This window comes from Eptesicus fuscus, chromosome 4 (assembly GCF_027574615.1).
Source record: "Eptesicus fuscus isolate TK198812 chromosome 4, DD_ASM_mEF_20220401, whole genome shotgun sequence".
Taxonomy (NCBI): domain Eukaryota; kingdom Metazoa; phylum Chordata; class Mammalia; order Chiroptera; family Vespertilionidae; genus Eptesicus; species Eptesicus fuscus.
Genome location: NC_072476.1, coordinates 113,403,506 through 113,421,395, shown reverse-complemented (window position 1 = coordinate 113,421,395; position 17,890 = coordinate 113,403,506). Strand labels below are relative to the sequence as shown.

The 17,890-nt window shown below is 48.5% G+C and overlaps 1 protein-coding gene and 1 long non-coding RNA gene across 4 annotated transcripts in view; both read right to left on the bottom strand.

The window, feature by feature from the left end:
* RAB3C (RAB3C, member RAS oncogene family) overlaps positions 1 to 5,030 on the bottom strand; it is a 39,942-nt gene extending 34,912 nt beyond the window's left edge. Inside the window, exon 1 of one of the 2 annotated variants that reach the window (XM_028137440.2) lies at positions 4,982 to 5,030. In XM_028137440.2, the coding sequence (XP_027993241.1) occupies positions 4,982 to 4,999 (18 nt within the window). In that variant the 5' untranslated portion in view covers positions 5,000 to 5,030. Of the gene's footprint in view, positions 1 to 4,097; positions 4,131 to 4,981 lie in introns of those variants that run through there. The other variant, XM_008160296.3, reaches the window with a different exon arrangement.
* A 2,166-nt stretch (positions 5,031 to 7,196) lies between these two features.
* Positions 7,197 to 10,135, bottom strand: LOC129148753 (uncharacterized). 2 transcript variants are annotated; one of them, XR_008555734.1, is made up of 3 exons: positions 10,063 to 10,135; positions 9,708 to 9,940; positions 7,197 to 7,329 (listed from the first exon to the last, which is right to left on the bottom strand). It is a non-coding gene; the product is annotated as an uncharacterized LOC129148753 (long non-coding RNA). The 2 variants fall into 2 exon arrangements; XR_008555733.1 differs by lacking the exon at positions 7,197 to 7,329 and adding an exon at positions 9,428 to 9,608.
* Positions 10,136 to 17,890: the final 7,755 nt, after the last annotated feature.

Here is a 17,890-nt window from a genome sequence, read left to right as displayed (position 1 = left end):
TACGTCATTCCAAATAAATCTAAAAGGTGTGATCGTCACAGTCACAACATCCTTGGCAGTAAACGGTGACCCACTACAATGGTGCCACTCGCCCAGGAGTGGGGAGCCTTCCTTCTGTCGAAGGCCAATCGGGTATTTATAACATCACTCACAGGCCATACAGAATTATCAACTTGAAATTAGCTGCTACAGCTGGTCAAACATTTAATTAACTCACCCCTATTGCCTTGGCAGGGCCAGACCCAATGAGCTCACGGGCCTCCTATGGCCTGCGGGCCGGACATTCCCCACCCCTGCTCTAGAACCTCGGAACCCAGTTAACGAATGAAAAGGGGGAAATGTTTAACCCCCATGGCATTTATTTCAGGTGGCACAACTGTTCATACACAGTAAGCTGAGTGTCCTTGGTGTCAGAACAATCACAGGAAAACCAATCCCTGAGCATGAAAATATCGATCGTTCCTGGAATATGATGGTGAGGAAAGGAATTTCTAGTTCCAGCATAAACTTAAAATGGCAGGGAGGTTGTGGTTATGCAGGTAATGAACCGCACCTTCTTGGACTGAAATGTGGATGGAAAGTCATTTCACACCAGAGGTTTATTTTTGCTATAGGTTAACTCTTTCTATCCTCACAGAGGGTGGGCACTTCGGAAATTTGCTCAAATGGAGGAGGAGCGTTTCTCAATGTCAACCAGGTTTTTCTCCGTTTCTGTAAGGGATGGGAACTAAATTCCCATTTCTTATAAAGATAAAGGGATCATCATTGAGGCTAGACAGGGTCAGAAGTTCAACAGTAATGAACTGCAAGAGTGCTATGTACTTTTCATGGTCAAATGAAACAATGACCGTTTGTTCATCAGTTTTTCTATACAGCATGACTGTATTTAATAGCGAGTATGGCTTTTCACCTCAACCTCATCTTCAGCCTGCATCTATATTCTTTCTTCAATCCTCCTCATTTTTAGCCAAACAACCTCTTTTATTTTTATTTTGTTTTGACACCCTGCTTCATACATTGGGTAGATGTTTTCCTTTGAAATTTGCCAAATAGTCAGAAGGCTCTGCATTCTTCTTTATCAAAAAGCTTGTGGATAACAAAACTGAAGACTAAGCATTTAATGAGAGACAATGGATTCATCGCACTTGGTCCTGTGAGAGCGTAAGCAAACCTGCAGGAAATTAAAATCCAGGAAGCAAAAGCCAGCCGTTTTTACAACACTGGCCCTTCTGAAATGTTTGGTGTACTTCACACATGTTTGTTTTATAAACAGAACATAGAAACAATTTTTCTTTCTTCTGAACTGAACGAAGGGATTAATTTACATCAATAGAGCCCTCACTCTGCACAATCCTCTTCTGTGTCTTCTTGGGGAGCCCAAAATCACAAAAGGAAGAACCTGGGCTGTCTAGACAGAGATCTGGCAGAGTCGTACCTGCCATGTTGGGAAAGTTCTTTATTCTTAATAAGCCGCAGTATTGTGGCTGTAATGAGAAACGGTGACCTCTAGGACTGCTTTATATTTACACACACACACACACACACACACACACACACACACACAACACGCAATCTGAATGCAAGGCACAGTGGTGCTTGGTGCAGACAGAGCTCTAAATGAACTGGAATTTGTTCAGTCGGCTCCTGAGTCAAATGACGGTTTGTCCATCAGTCTCTGCCTCGTGTCGTGAGCGCTGCTCCTGCCCAGTCACTCGGCCTCCGGACTGGTGCAGGCACTGAAGCAGCAGGCACACACTGACCATCTCCTGCACTGACATGCGAGCCCATCGCTTGGAACACTTACCCAGTGCGACTCCTGGTTATTTAGTTACGAAGGAAATACAGGTACCAAGTGTTATCACTGTACATTATTTTAATAGTCACTATAAAAAGCAATTATTATCCATCACTTTGCATCAACTCAAAGAGCAATAGTTTTTTTAAAAAAAAATATGCCTATGTCAAAAACAATTACCTTGAACAGAATACCTTTAAAAGACCTTATAAAATTTTCCAAGGCTTCTTTTATTTAAGAAAATAAACAAGTAAAATAGGAAATCAACAATTAAAGAGCTCATTTTGTTTCACATGAATAAATGAACTAAATATTTTTAACTGGTGAAAAGAATCTCAAGATAATGTAACTATCGGATGAGATTTTGCTTGTTACTCATATTCCAGAAACCTAAGTAAAATTTGGGACATATATTTAAAATAATGATGTAGTTCATTCAGTTTTAAACAGAAAGAAAAAGAAATGTCAACTATTTATCTCGTTGCATTTTCATATATCAAAGTCTCCCAGAATGGGATCGTGCTTCAGAAGTATGGGTGCTGAGACGTTATTAGCACTTAAGAAATATAAAGCATGTTTATAGGTTTTATTCTTCCTATCATTATGTTTGAAAACCTGATTATAATGAAGAGTGGGTTACCCAAAACAACAATTTACTTGTTCAATTGAATCAATGAATGTGCTTTAAATAAATATACTACAGAAAATTAGTTTCTGATTTCTTAAAGTGTACATATTATTCATGATAGTTTTGGGGCATTTAAATTTTTAAAATCTCAAAAATCTAGTCCAATGAATAAAGTATACCATAAATATGAAAATAACTGCATTCTTGAACAAATTTATTCATCGCCTATTTTTATATTAATTCTTCATTTAAGTGCCTACTATATAGTTATATGAAATAATTTAAAATATTTCCTAAGGCATTAATTTCATTTAATTTTGTAACATTTTAGTGACTCTCTAAAGATTCTAAGAAACTCTTGTACAAAAATAAAAATCAAGATGCAGTGTGTTTTCATAATTTATTTTGACTTCAGTGCATATAGGGGGTTGACTTAACTACTACCCATCTACTTGCAAACTCTACTGTCAATGTTTACTTCTAATCAAATACAACTAATTGAGCCAGTTAGCTCTTGGCAGGATTGCCAGCAATGGCAGATTATCATAAGCCAATACATCCTGATTGCCACCGCCTGTCCCTTTATTGTCTGTCCAGATTGTTTTCACATCAGTTCATAATGAAAAGCCAAGTCACAAGCAGAGGGACAGGAAACACACAATGGGGCTCCCGTCCTCAGGAACAAATCAGGTTTTCAGTAACTCACAAGGCAATTGGAGGGCTTCCATCGTATAGCCCTTCAACAAAGAGATCCTACAGATTGGATTTTTCATTAACAACCCAATCAGCGTCTACCTTAATGCACATGGCCTATAAAACAGATGCAAGGCAAACAGAGGCATATGCTCAACGCCCTTGATTCATGAAGAATATCACTGGAAAACGTTTCAGCAGGAATTAGGGTCAAATATCTATACTGTTGGGTTTGGCAGCAGAGGTGGGTTCTCTGGAGAGACACCGTCGCCAATGGAGAGCCCCACTCTCCTGCGAACCCGTCCCCCCGGCCTTTCTGCTGCGCGGGGCTGGGACACAGGCTGATGCCCGCGTTCGCTGTCTTCGCTGGAAAACACACGTAATCGCGATGCTCAGGCGCCCGAGTCCAGGGAAGCAACCCCAGGGGGAGTGACGGGGCCGAGCGCACAGCTACGGCTCAGCGCTGGGGGAAGCAGGGTTTGGGCGGGCAGGAGGGAACCTCTGGGGTCAGAGGTGAAGGGCAGGGGTGAGCCAGCTGGGGTCAGAGGGCAAAAGCGTCTCGGGTGCGCCAAGCCCTAAGCGCCCTTCCCCAACCCCCACCCCCCGTGCTCGGACGCGGTGCGGGCCCTGACCGAGGACGGGCCGTGGGGACCATCACACCGCCTCCCCCTCTCCTTCCCGCTCCCGGAGGCGCTCGGTCGTCCTGACCCCGGGACCGCTGGACGCCCGCTGGTCCGACGCCCGTGCGCACCCCGCGGCCACAGACCCGAGGAGACGATGACACACGACCCCGCGCCCCGTACTCGGTTCACCGGCTCACGGGCGCGCTCGGGTCCCCGCGTAGCCCCTCATCCCGGCACAGCCCGCGGCGCGGGGACCGTCTGTCCGCGGACCGGGTCGGAGCCGGCTCCGCACAGTGGCCACCTGGCCCGAGCAGCCCCGTCAGTCCCTCCGGAGGCCGCCCGCTCCGCACAGACCCACCTGCACGGGAGCTTCGTGCCTCATTGTTCTCGCTCCTCGCTCGCGGGGACGACGGCGCTGGCCGGGCACGCGCTCCCCGCTCCGCTCCGGGTCCGCCGACCCGCCCGAGATCAGCACCGGCGCTGTCCCCTCCTGGGGCGCATGCGCATTCCCGCCCGGCGCGCGCGCGCTTCTGGGAGTTGTAGTCCGAGCCCCGGGCACGTCTTGCGAGCCTGCGAGCCGGGAACTACGACTCCCGGCGATTCAGCGGCCGGGCCGCCACCGCCCTCCACGCCCCCGCACCGGCCCGTTATTTCTGCAGGGACCGCGCTCAGCCCCGCCGCCCGCCCCTCCCCCGGCGCGGGCGAACGTGACCCCAGCTCGGCTCACTGCAGGTTTCTGGTTCCCACTGTCTCCCCGGGTAGGAAGCGCTGCCGGTGCTAAAGACCAACAGAAACACCCAGGACCGCGGGACGCCTGCGCGGGTCCCACTCTCCGCCCTGCACCTGCCGCCCCGAACCCAGAAAGTTTATTCCACAGGCAAGGGGGCTGGTGTCATATTGTCACCCCAAAACACGGGGAGAAAACTACGGGCAGCACACACACGAGCAAAGTGGGTGCCCGCACCATCGCGTTAGGCGCGCGCGCGAACACACACACACACCCGCTCACACGCACTCACATTGGCAAACGCACAACCTCACACGGACACACCCTCACACGCCTTACACTGACGCGCGCGCGCACACACACAGGCACACACACGCGCGCTCGCACACAACTACTCACACGCACGCGCGCGCGCACACACAACGCTCACGCGTACACACACACACACACACACACACACACACACACAGGTCCGGAGGCGCTGTCCCGCGGAACCCCGGGGCGCCCTCGCTCACCTTCCCGTACAGCTCCATGGCGGGCGCGGCCCCTTCTCCTAGTCAGGCTCCGGCCACCGGAGGCGCGGTCTCCGCAGGAGGCGCAGACACACGCGCAGCACAAAGACGAGGTGGGGGAGGATGACGGAGGGAGAAAGGGACGTGGGCGCCCGGCTGACGCGGACAGAAGGCTCGTTCCCTGGGAGGCCCGTGCCGTCCAGGCTCCACGCAGAGAACGGGCTCCCAGGACCCGCGCCCGGGGCGCACCGAGCGGGCAGCTCCGCCCAGCCCGGGAGCGGGGCTGTGCACCAAAGCCGGCCCTACAAAGGGAGCACGCGCGCCGCTGGAGCCAGAGCCGGCACGGGAGGGCAGACTGGTCCTTCATCACAGGCAGGCACTCCTCCCACAGCTCACATGGTTTCACTCTATTGCAGCCACCTTTCCTCTTGGTTGGCTAACATGTGTGACCGCCCCTGTTCCCTGCACCGCCTACAGGCAGGTCTGTCCCACAGGGTCGAGACGCTGAGGTCCAAAGGGATTGCTATTGGGGGCGGGGTGGGGAAGGAATGAACTTGATGTAGTCCTTATTCTGGGTGAACAGGTGCCCAGGGAACATCAGGAATTCCGTCAAAGAAGAAGGGAAGAATGCTGGAAGGCAGCGTGGTCTCCACCCCAGGCACAGGGGGACTCTGGGAAAGCTTTTCCCCTTTGCAATGTGACTGAAATGGAAAAGCCTGCGTAAACATTCACCGTTCCCACGGATCTCTGCGACTGAACAGCAATCACAGCCTCAGAATCAAGGAATTGCCCAAAAGTTAGAGCATCCCAGCTCCTGTTGAGAAAACGGGGAGAGAGCTTTGGGAGCCTTCTCCACTTTCAGAGGAATCTGGCGTTAGTTGATGGGGAAAAGGTTTTAAAGGGAAAATGTAGTTAATAGAACGCAAAGGGGCCACCGTGAATGTCCGTCTGCAACGTGGGCCTCGGTACTGACCCAGAGCACTCGGGTCCTGAGGTCATACCTCAGAGGCGGCTGGGTGAGCCTCTTCAGAAGAGTCTCTGTCTTCACTGTCAGTTTTCTCCTCTTTGTCCCACATCACTATTCATTACAAACTGGCTTTTTGCTACCCTGCGTTTATTGAACATTTACTAATACTCACTTATTATCGTATTTATCTAGTTTTTCTGTATCTGTTACCAGCCTGTGTCTGTGTCAGCTCTATTAAACAGTGAAATTCTATCAAGTAGGGTCAAGTGGGGATAATCTGGCTAACACAGAGCCAAGAACAAAGACCGTTAATTTAGTATTAATTAGTGGTAATGTGGCTGGTTAAGTCAAAAATAGAAATAGATGCTTTGTTTCCGTCACTGTTACCACCTCTCTGTTGGGATTTACACTGAAATGTAAATACCTGGGACTTGGTGGAAGGGGCCTCACTGACGCCCTCGGGCAGGCCCTGCGTGCACGCGCGCACACACACACAGAGCGCGACAGCAGGTGTTTACCCTAGATGCCGCCGCAGCCATTTCCAGTCAAGTGCCCTCTCTGACTCCGCCTGGCTTTGATTCCAACTCGGTGCCTCCCTCGAATTAAAAATGCTATTGATTGTGTCATGTTCCCTTTGGAAGAAATCAAACATCCCACCATGTCATTGATTTATTCTTAATTAAAAGGAAAAACCATGTTAACTCATTCCTGCTCGTGATGTTTCCAACCCACACATAATCAATATAAAAGGTGTTTTTAAAAATAAATACATGCACCCCAATTTTCTTTTTATAACACAAATATGAGTCTATTAATGATAGCTACCTTTCCTCCATCTCTTTTTGTGGGAGGCATTTTGTATTTGCTATTCCATCTAATCCAGGATAATATTTCAGGGTCATGTCATCAACCTTATTGAAGAAGAAAACTGACAGGGTGAGTATCCTCTCTGAAGTCAATAAGAAGATATTTAAAAAAGGAGTTAGGTCCCAGAAACGTGAGAAGAGCTGCCTAAGCCCCACCTTTCGCCTGATGCTGTGGGGCTCTGACACACCCTGTGAAAGACTGTTCTGACAGCACAACCGTTAATGTAATCAACTCTGTGTGTATAAACAATTCCATGGAGTTATTTTTAGGGTTACACATGGTAGTTAGAATGGAGAATTAAAAGGCACTCTGTCTTCATCCTCAAGGGGGCTCCAAACTGGTTCCCGAGGCCAGACCCAGAAACAGGTAACAGCAACCCCACACCCAGGGGCGAGGCGGCACAGAGCAGGCCTGGCAGCGCCCACTCTCAGCGATGTTCCCGGGGTTCCTCCGAGAGCCACTGGTCAGGGCAGGTCTGCGGAGAGTAGCTGGTGCCTCCAGATGAGACGGGCCCCAACTGCAAATGTGGAGTGAGAGGCAGACTCAGAGGCCTTCAAAGGAACTGAAAGGTAATTTAGCTCTTCTTTCTGAGTTTGCAGATTTAAAAAACCAAGGCTCAAAGACCAATAAGGACTCAGCCAACATCACACGAGTAACACAGCCAGGACTATTATGCCATTCACACGCATCAAGACCGAAGTTCTTTGTAAATATACAGTTCAACTATCACCACTTGCTTTCCTATAATTCGACCAAACCTTTGCCCCCAAATCCTGCAATTACCACACATAAAATCAGAAGGCAAAAGCCTCTTCCCGAAAGAGAAGGGTCAGAGGGTGACCTCGCCTGTGCTGGCTGCGCTGCAGGGTGCAAGTTCTAAGGAGAGCCCAGTATAATACTTGCTTCAAATGAGGGCTTGGAAAATATTTTCAATTTCATTATTTTTTAAATGTGACAGTAATTTAGCTGCAGAACCAGTGTCACTATTTTGCTAATTAAACTTGACCCAAGTCCCCACATATTCAGAAGGTTACATAGTTCAGTACCCAATGGCTTGAAGGAATGGGGGCAAGGGTTTCTCCTGCCTTTCTCTTCCGATTACACAAGAACTGGCAGGACAGTCAAGTGGCAGGTGCTGGGCATCTCCAACAGTCATCTCTTTTCCAGGTCAGCATGGCCCATCGCAGGCAAGCCAAGCCCACCCTCAGAAATACTGATCCAAACCCCAGGTCGCCAGCACACAGTGCACTGGTGAGCTCTGCTGTGTAACAAACAACTTCAAAGGTTAGTGATGTGACAACAATCACGGCTGGTTCATGATTCTGTGGGTGACGGCTGGGTTGCTGAGCCAGGGCTGCGGAGCGGGTCTTTGTCTCAGCTGGGCACACACACCTGTGCAGCAGGTCAGCAGAGGGGCTATGCTTCTCGGGTTGCTGGCCTCCTGATGGGCGATGGGCGATGGGAGAGGGACCAGGCTGTGTGTCTGCCACCTCATAGGCAACCTCGAGTCTGTACTCAGAGCAGCTATTCAGGGTTCTAAGAGAAGGAGCAGAAATACTAGGCCTCTAGGGGCCTTGATTCGGAACAGGCATAGATTCCTTCAGCCAGAAGTCATATTCAGCTCAGAGGCAAGACGTGGAGAAATAAACTCGACTTCTTGATGAGGGGAGCTACAAAGTCACATTTCAAAACCACTCACATGCTGGAAGGTGGAGAATGTGGCACTGTTAGGACCCACCGCACAGGCCCGCACTGCGTGAGGCGTGAAGCTCGAGCCCGGCCCCTGCTCCCGACACAGGACCTCATCCTCATCCTGCTGCAGGGTCTGTCAACGCCCTGGGCCCCGCTTCAACCCTCAGCCACCGCACTGCTGCGGATTAACCTTCCACTTGAGAAATCCAGCTTCCTTATTCACAGGGACCGAATCCTTTCATAACCAGAATGTGCCAGGCAACTCCTCCAGCTCAGCCACCCAGCTGTTTACCCACAGGACACACACCACCCAGCGGCAGGCGAGGGAGGATTCCTGGACAGAACTCACCGGCCTGTCTCCACCAAAGAGACATGCTGCTATCCTCAAGCTGCACATGAGTCGGAGTCAGCATTTACAGAGACCATGTCAAAGGAATGGGCGACAGCTCCCCACTGTCACAGCATGAACTGGGGACACAATCAATCAGTTCATAGCAGGCACCTAACTTAAAAAAGTTAGGCCTTACTATTTATAGGAGATGGAATAAAATGGTACAGTATGTTATTTTATGTGGCAATTGTAATCGATAGAAAGCACTCCTGTGAATGCAGACAGGAGAGATTATGTCCAAGTGAGATGACATCGCATCGACCATATGAAAAGCCAGTAAATTGTGGTCCAAGCATAGTATTAAGAAATGCAATAGTATTTACAAAAAGATCCAAAATATGCAGAAGTGGTTGCCAGTGGAGAGGTGAATTAGGGCTGGTAACATTTAGGCCCAATTAGTTCTGTCTCTGTACTATAAGGTCTTCTATATTCTTTGATTTCTAAAAAAATGACTGTGCATGTATTATTTGGATAAAGCAGGTGTTTCAAAGAAATAAAAAATACTGTAATTCAGTTTATTTTCTCTGCCCAATGTCCTAGCTATATTTTAAGCCAGGAAATCTGGAGTTTAAGAGATACAGAAATAGATGGAGCAGGACTGCATGTGGTTAGTAGAGGTTATTTCAGAAAACATATGCCCAGGCGGAGGACCTCTGGTGGCAGGAAGATTTGTGTAGAAAGAAGGGCAGCAAGAGAATGACGCAGCGAGCAATCTGGAACACAAAAGACAGGGCATTGCCCTGCGTTGCTATGTGGTTGCTCGTGCCTTCAGAACCCTGTTATTGAACACTGACTCTGCAGGCTGTACTTACCGATCACAGTTAAATATTTAGGTTTGTGCCAGGCTGTGGGACAGCTCAGGACAAGCGCAGGAGGAATTCATGCCTTGTGCTGTGATTACACAGAACGAAGTCACCTCCCAGGTGCCTGAGGTCACAGGTTCTTCTGCTTCTGCTTTGCTCCGGCTTCTGGTCTCCTCCCCACAGCAGCGGCCAGGCCGAGCAGGAGGCGGTGGCTGGGCCAAGTGTGAAAGTGGCAGCTGTCACTGAGATCAGGTGCAGGGAAGAGAAAGGGGAATAAGTGACAATGAAATTAGCCATCCTGTTACCACAGGAAACAGACAAATGGGGGGGGAGGGGTTGGAATTAAAGATCAGAAAGGATTTACTCTGCCAGCGTTTGCCTGGAAGTGTCAGCTGAGCCTTCGAGGGCAGGGGTCTCAGGCCCGTGGTGAAGTGAGTGGCAGCTGCTGCTCCCCTCCCAGTGGCTATGCTGCTGGCGGATTGGAAACAGGTGGAAATCGTGTGAGAGTCAAACTCTTACATCATAACTAGCAACAGCCTCATGTGATGAAGCCTCTTGCTTCCATACCACGTACATCACAGAAAAAGCAGCCTCAAGACGCATAAAAATACAGACCCTCTGCTCCATCCCAAAAGGTCTGAGTTGCAGAGTACAGTAATGGAGTGAAGAACGCATTATAGAGAATCACCAGTGAAGCAGAGAAGCAGAGGATCAAACCAACAATTTGGAAGATAAGAAAGCAGAAAGCACCCAATCAGAACAGAAAAAAAAAAAGCATTTTAGAAAATGAGGATAGTGTAAGGAGCCTTTGGGGCAACTTTAAGCACCAACATTCGCATCAGGGGGGTGCCAGAAGGAGATGAGAGGAAGCAAGATATTGAAAATCTATTTGAAAAAGTGACAGAAAACTTTTCTTACCTGGTGAAGGAAATAGACATACAAGTCCAAGAAGCACGGAGAGTCTCAAACAAGAGGAACTCAAAGAGGCCCACACCACGACACATCATAATTAAAATGTGAAAGGTTACAGACAAAGAGAATCTTAAAAGCAGCAAGAGAAAAGCATTTAGTTACCTACAAGGGAGCACCCATATGACTGTCAGCTGATTTCTCAACAGAAACTTTGCAGGCCAGAAGAGAGTGGCAAGAAATAGTCAACGTGATGAACAGCAAGGACCTATAGCCAAGATTACTCTACCCAGCAAAGCTCCCATTTAGAACTGAAGGTCAGATAAAGAGCTTCACAGACAAGGAGGAAACGCTAAAAGAGTTCATCACATTCAAACCAGTATCACAGGAAATGTTAAAGGGTCTTCTTTAACAAGAAGAAAAAGATTCAAACTATGAATAATAAAATGTCAATAAATACATACCTATCATCCATATGTTCATTGCAGTATTATTTACAAAAGTCAAGATATGGAAGCAACCTGAGTGTCCATCAGCAGATGAATGGATACAGAAGTGGTGCATGTACACAACGGAAAATGACGGCCATAAAACGAAGGAAATCTTGCATCTGCAACAACATGGATGAACCTAGAGGGTATTGCGCTGACTGAAATAGTCAGACAGAGCAGACAAATGCCATGTGGTTTCACTTAAATGTGGAATCTAAAAAACAAGATAAATGATCAAGCAGAACAGAAACAGACCCCCCCCCCCAAAAAAAAAAAAAAACAACACAGACTGATGGTTGCCAGAAGGGAGGGGTTGGGGAACTGGGTGAAAAGGTGGAGGAGTTGAGAAGTACAGATTGGTGGTTGCAAAACAGTCACAAGAATGTAAAGTACAGCAGAGGGAATACAGTCAATAATATTGTAATAGCTACGTATGGGGTCAGGTAGGTACTAGATTTATCGGGGTGATCACTTCATAAGTTATGTAAATGTCTAGTCACTAGGCTGTATACCTGAAACTAATATAATCTTGTACATCAACTATAATTGAAAAATAAAAAATATATATTAAAAAAAAAGAAAAATAGACCCTCCCCCCCCCACACACACACACACACACAAAATAGATAAAACAGTGGAATGGATGGCGGGCAATTCTGTTTTTGTTTTGTTTTTTGTTTGTAATTTGAAAATATATCAAGTCAGTTATGACGATGCTGATCATAAGTTCTGATTGGTAGTTATGAGATTGTTGGCAATTTCAAAAGAAATGATTATATAATAAACGAAGTTTATTTTGAGAAAAATAGTTCAAAGCACAGTCTTTGAAGAAGGAAACCATGAACCGTCCTCCCTGCAGAAAAGCCCAACACAACGCAGGCAATGTCACTGAGGCAGGTGGCACAGAGGCTGAGGTCTGTGCGCCGCAGGCTGGCACAACCGTAACGTTTAAGATTTCACATATTATCTCATCCCATTTTCACAACAGCCTTGTGGGGTTTTTTCAGTCTTTCAGCTGCGGGTTTTCTGGCTCAGAGATGTATTAGCAAGGCCACAGGCTAATACTCATTACAGCTGACAAGAGTGTAGGTCTGCTATAGGTTTCAGCCTTTATTTTCTCTGAAGAATTACACACCTGAAAATACTTGTTTGTGCCCCAGTCCTGTGTAGAAGGAAAGCTCTATGAATTTCTCTCAACCAATATTTTTATGTTCCTTTCTAATTGTTTTTAATAGCAGTTTACAAACCCTTTAGCAATTTGAGATTTCACCTTTCAGCAAATGAGCTGTAGCACAAACGGCAATGTTCAGTAAGGCCTGCTCTGCAGAAACACGGTCATTAATTCCTGTTTTCTTCCCAGGTAAACTCTGCTATGCACTTCGTCCATTAGTGACCCAGGGGAGCAGCGTGCCCAACTCAGTAAGTCAGGTTCAAGATCTTCTATGGAAGCTTTAATATCACTGTGTTTCTTTCCTTCATAGCATTTATTTATATTTCTAATTATGCATTTATTGGTGTGGGTTTTTTTTGTATTTCATCTAGACTGCAGGCATATGTTTTTATTCACCATTGAGTCCTGGGTCTTTAAGTAATAGGCCCTCAATAAGTATCTGTTGAATAAAAGTGGGTGGCTGTATGTCTATATCTATATATATAAAAGCATCCCTCCAACTGGTCTCTATGACATGCACTGACCACCAGGGGGCAGAAGCTCAATGCAGGAGCAGCCGTGACGCGCACTTGCCATTTACAAGGAAACAGCACCATGGACCTGGCACCCACAAAGCAACACTCTGCTTCCCCCAAGTGGGACACAGGCCCCACCACCACCCCAGAGCGACACCCCACCAAGTCACAGCCAACGCTGCCAAGACCCCATGGCGCAAAATGCGGCCCCGAGCCCAGCCCAGCCCAGCCCAGCCCAGCCCAGCCTGGAAACGGTCACTGTGAGTGGCAGGTAATGACATCACGTAGCAATGCCTGGCTTCCTCTTCCTAGCAACGACTAGCCTCCTTGCAGTTTCTTCAGCCCAGGAACACGACTTTATAGCCAGGTGCAAACACTTTACACTTTAACCAAATGTCTGAAGGTTTCCTGTGCCTCATCTAATTTGATCCTCACAGAAGTCCTGGAGTAGGTACATAGGAGACTTGGTGGAATCCTATTTTCTTTTCATTAGCCTGGAAAATGGAGATTTAGAAAGTTTAGAAACTTGACCTGACTGAAAAGAAGTAAGAAATGGTGGATCTTGAAAATTACTTCAGGTTTTTTCACTGTGTAGAATATAGTCAAACACTGCTGCAGTTAAATATTTTACCCTTTGTTCTCCCTGCATGATCTACAATAAAAATCTGCTTCATGTTGATATTTACTGCTGTGTTGTTGACAATTACCTGAAAGAGAAGTTGGGGTGCTTCACTGGGCTGGAAAAGTTTAGCTACATCAGAAAGCAGGTCTAATTAAGCAAATTTATTCTATGTATATAAAAGGCTAAGTTGACTCGTGCATGTGCGATACATATAAAGCTCTCGCTGGTGCCAGTTGCATGCATGTGCTTCGATCTGTCACTGTCGATCATGAATGTGCTTGACACTATTATAGAGAAAGAGCGAATAGCGATATTAAAATATTTCTTCTAATTAATTTCCTTTCAATGTGCACAAATTCGTGCACTGGGCCACTAGTGTATGTATAAATGAGTAGATGGATAGACAGACAAAGGAGGAAGTCAGGAAATGGGTCGGTCATTTTGGACTGCTAGGATTGAAGAAGGCTTCATACGTGAACTGGGATTTAATCTGGGCTTTGGAAAGGAGGCAAGAGTAGGATCTCAGCCCACATGTTGAAATACACAACCTTTATTACAGCTTTAATTTTTCTGTTAAGTGCATTCAAGGAGATGCATTCTAAATTGAGCCTCCCAGCTTTCTTCTTCAACACCTGTGGGTAAAGAAGGCATTGCTATGTTAAGCAACAGAGCTAATGAAAAGAGGAAATGAAAACCATTCTTAAATGAATAGAGTCCCATTTCCTCTCCAACTTCCTTTAATATGATGTATCCTTGTACAAAAAAATGTTTCACTAGAAAGGACTTTTTACTAAAAGGGAAAATTAAGCCATATTCACCTTTCCCACAGACCTGCAGGATGCATGAGAAACAGTGGGGACGGGTGACTTAGGGCTGAGAAATAAATTGTTTGCTGCTCTGCAGAAAGTATGGAAATGCGATGCGACTCAGGCAGTGTTTCTCCTGCTCAACCCAAGAACCCAGGCCTTTGGCGCCCTAATTCACAACGATATGTTCCCTGCCTCGCCTTGCAGATGGCCAAGTTTTCAACTTCTTACAAGACTCTCTCTCTTTTGACGACGACGAAGGGGATTATATGACTCCAACAAGGCTTCCTCTTTGTGCATGTCTTCATCCTCCTTTTTCTAAGTTCTCTCCCCGATGCACTTTTCCTCCCCTCTTCCAAATGTCTGCTCTGAGATTTAATTTGTTGATCTAGCAAATGAAAAAGTAATTATCCCTTTGCATTTGCTTTTACATCTTTTGGTTTCAGAAGGAGACTCTCCCTTAATGGCATGTCAGGTTTCTCCTTGCTCGGACGTCCCAATAGTCTCCTTGATCCTCCCCAGGACAGATTGACCTGGCTCCAAGGCCGCCCCTGCAGCCCAGAGCAGATGTCTGTGTGTACTACCTTGACGAGTTTCCCATCTCCTGATTTGAGATTTTAAAAATCCTTTGCTAACAGGTCAAACCTCATTCCTCCTCCTGAGCTCTGAGCAGCACATTGTTGTCCGTCTGGTACACAGGGATGCTGGGCAGGTGGTCTCAGGTACCAGCTGAGCTCTAGGCAGCTTCCGGGCCCCTGGGAACTCATGGCAGCCCCGCCAGCCCTTGCCTCCGTCACCAGCAGGGACTTAGGATCCGAGAGGTGAAGGATCACCCAGCTGCCACAATTTGCAGCCTTAACTATTCAGGAAAGCCAGTCTGTCCTTAAAAAAGGGAAATACCGCAGGACCAGGGAGCATTGGTTTCCATGGCAACGGCATGGGTCAATCGCACAGTCACACCTTCCGCAGCCTTGATTGCAACTACCATCTCCTGCGCTTTCTTTTGTGTGAGCCTCTGTCCTTCACTCAATTCCCATCTCTGCTGGGAGAATCTCAAACTGAGAAACTACAGGAGCTGAATTTAAAGTAAAAGCTGCAGAAGCCTTAATAAGGCTCCGCAGCCGGGCCTGCATGGCTCAGTGGTTGAGCATCAGCTAACCGCACTAGCAGTTATGGGGGCGGAAGAGAATGGAAATTGTATTCAGTTTCTCTTTTTGGGCACATACTCCATGCTTGTCCTCTCCCATTTCCTATTCTCCCTTTTGTCCTTCTCTCATTTCCACCCCCTTGTCACGTCTCCTCCTCCCTCTTCCTCCCGGCACCCCTTCCATTTCTGTCTCCTATCTGCAGGCTTTATTACATTTCTCTGCCTTCTTAAAGTCGCAAGAGTCAAGCTGTCCCTTTGAGATAAAGATAAGAAAGTCTGTTCACATCTACTGAGAATAGCCGTTTGGATTTGCGTTGTGTTACTAGCAAAAGTGACCACATTACCACGATTATGAGGAAGGATGTCGGGGGCGGGAGAGGAGACAGCGCGTGTGGCTTGCCGTGTAAAGCGCGGGCTCATCTGGCCTTTGACACAGATCTGGGCTCTGAGACCACGGCCAACAACGACAACCGCACCTGCTCTCAGCCTGTGACCTGAAACACCCCTCCTCTCTGCCTTACACTCCGTGCCGAGGAGACGGCAACGCACCGCCCTATCCTGGGCTCTGCCTCAACCACAGAAACCTTGCACGACAGCCTCCCTTACTGCTCAGACCAGACACTCCCAGGGCTTCTCCAGGGCCTGCCTTTCTGGTCACCGGTCCCCCCCCCCCCCCTACACACACACCAGGACTCAGCCTGCTGCCCGCCCGGATCCCTGTCCTTCCAGCCCCTCCGGGCCCCTCCCAACACAGGCACTGCGGAGGCATGGGGAGTGGTTCCTCTAGCAAAAGGCGTCCTCCTGAGCCTTGAACATGGCCACGTGCTCCGTCCAGAGAGCGCTGTAACCGTTCCTCTCGAGAAGGCGAAAGGAGCCATTTCTAACCTTTATGCATTTTCATCACCAATTTCCACCTGGCCCCTTGCCAGTCACTCCTCAGCCGTGTCTCCGTTCAAAATGTAAATGTCATCACATCCCTGCTCTGCTGGCCTGAGCCACACCAGCCCTGCAAGCAGCTGCGTCTCTGGGTCCTCCTGCACCCCCACCAGGTGTTGCCCCACCCGGTGCCACCACAGGCCCCTCTACACTCCAGCTACACTGCTGTCTTAGGTCCCCAGAGCACCCCAATCTTTCATGCCTCAGATCCTCTCCCCAAGCTGGCCCCATCCTGCCCATCACATTTACACGAATAACTCGTTTCTTCCTTGTCTCAGCTCAAGTCTGTCCTCGGAGAGGCCTCCTTTGACCTTCTGAAACCCAAACCTTCTTCCCGTCCCAAATCCATGGCTCTCAAAAGCAGAACACATTTTTTTTCTTTAAAGCACCTGCTATACATTTTCCTTGTACCATTTGGGGTCCACATTGGGGGGGGGGGGGGGAAACAACATATCAGGTCGTTTTAACAGGGAGACTCGAATATAGAAAATTGGCCAAAATGAACGGAGGGATGGGAAAGTCAGGAATTAGAGACGGAGGCAGGCGGGGCATGGAACTAGAATCTGCAAGCAGCAGTGATGCTGGGTCAGTCACAGGATGGCAGGACACAAGGACAGGTCCCCACAGGTCTCCCTCGAGCCCACCTAGTCAGAACCCGATACGGGTCCACCGGCCGGGGGAACGGCGCCTGGCAGGCACAGCCCAGCCCCGCGGGTGTGGAGATGAGGTGTCAGCTCACTCGCCAGCACAGCTGCTGTTGGTTTTTATTCCGTTTTCTTTCCGGGACCCAGGCCTCCCCCCCTGATGGCCCAGCTCAGTGAGAAGTAGACAGAGGTGCTCAGTACATACTCCTTGGATGCACGCATTTGTTTAAAAACAAAACAAACAACAACTGCTTAGCAAAATGTACAATTGGTTCTTGTCCCCTGAACAGGAATGAGTGCCTTGGAGGGTGATGCAGACGCTGGGCGGACTCTGAGCGTGAGCCACTTGAGTTCACGACGTTCTCCCATGACACACGTACACACTGACATGCCACAGCACACGTTCGTGTGTTTAAATGCTCAGAGTGCAACAGGCAGTAGAATCCGGAGGTCAGGGCAGAAGGAGGACAATGTCCTGGGCTGACAGGCCCTGCAGAGGCTCTGACCAGAGGCAGGTGAGAGCGACCAGGAAAGCGGGGCAGGGAGCCAGGTGTGGCCTGTTCCAGGTCGTTGTGATGAAAGCAGAGGTCACCGGGAGAGGCAATGGAAACCAGCTGTGGGAAGCAATGAATTCCGCAGGTAGAAGTGTATCCGGTCTTTTGCAAAAGGTTACAGGCAACGGAGTGATGTGGCCCTTGAAGGTGTTTTTGGGGAGAAATCGGCAGCGTCCTGGGAACTGTGGGTGCGTAGCAGGCAGGGGAGGAGGGCGCAGGTGGAGAGGGGGCGGGCGCACGCGGGGAGGGGGCGGAGCTGAGACTCATCCCCGGGGGGTGGAGGGAGGGCGCCCATGGAGGCTCAGGCAGGACTGAGTGGCGTTCCATCGGAAGCCGAGTGGCAATGACGTGGGCCCGGGGCCGGGTGACTGCCGGGCACGCAGATCAGGCACGCAGC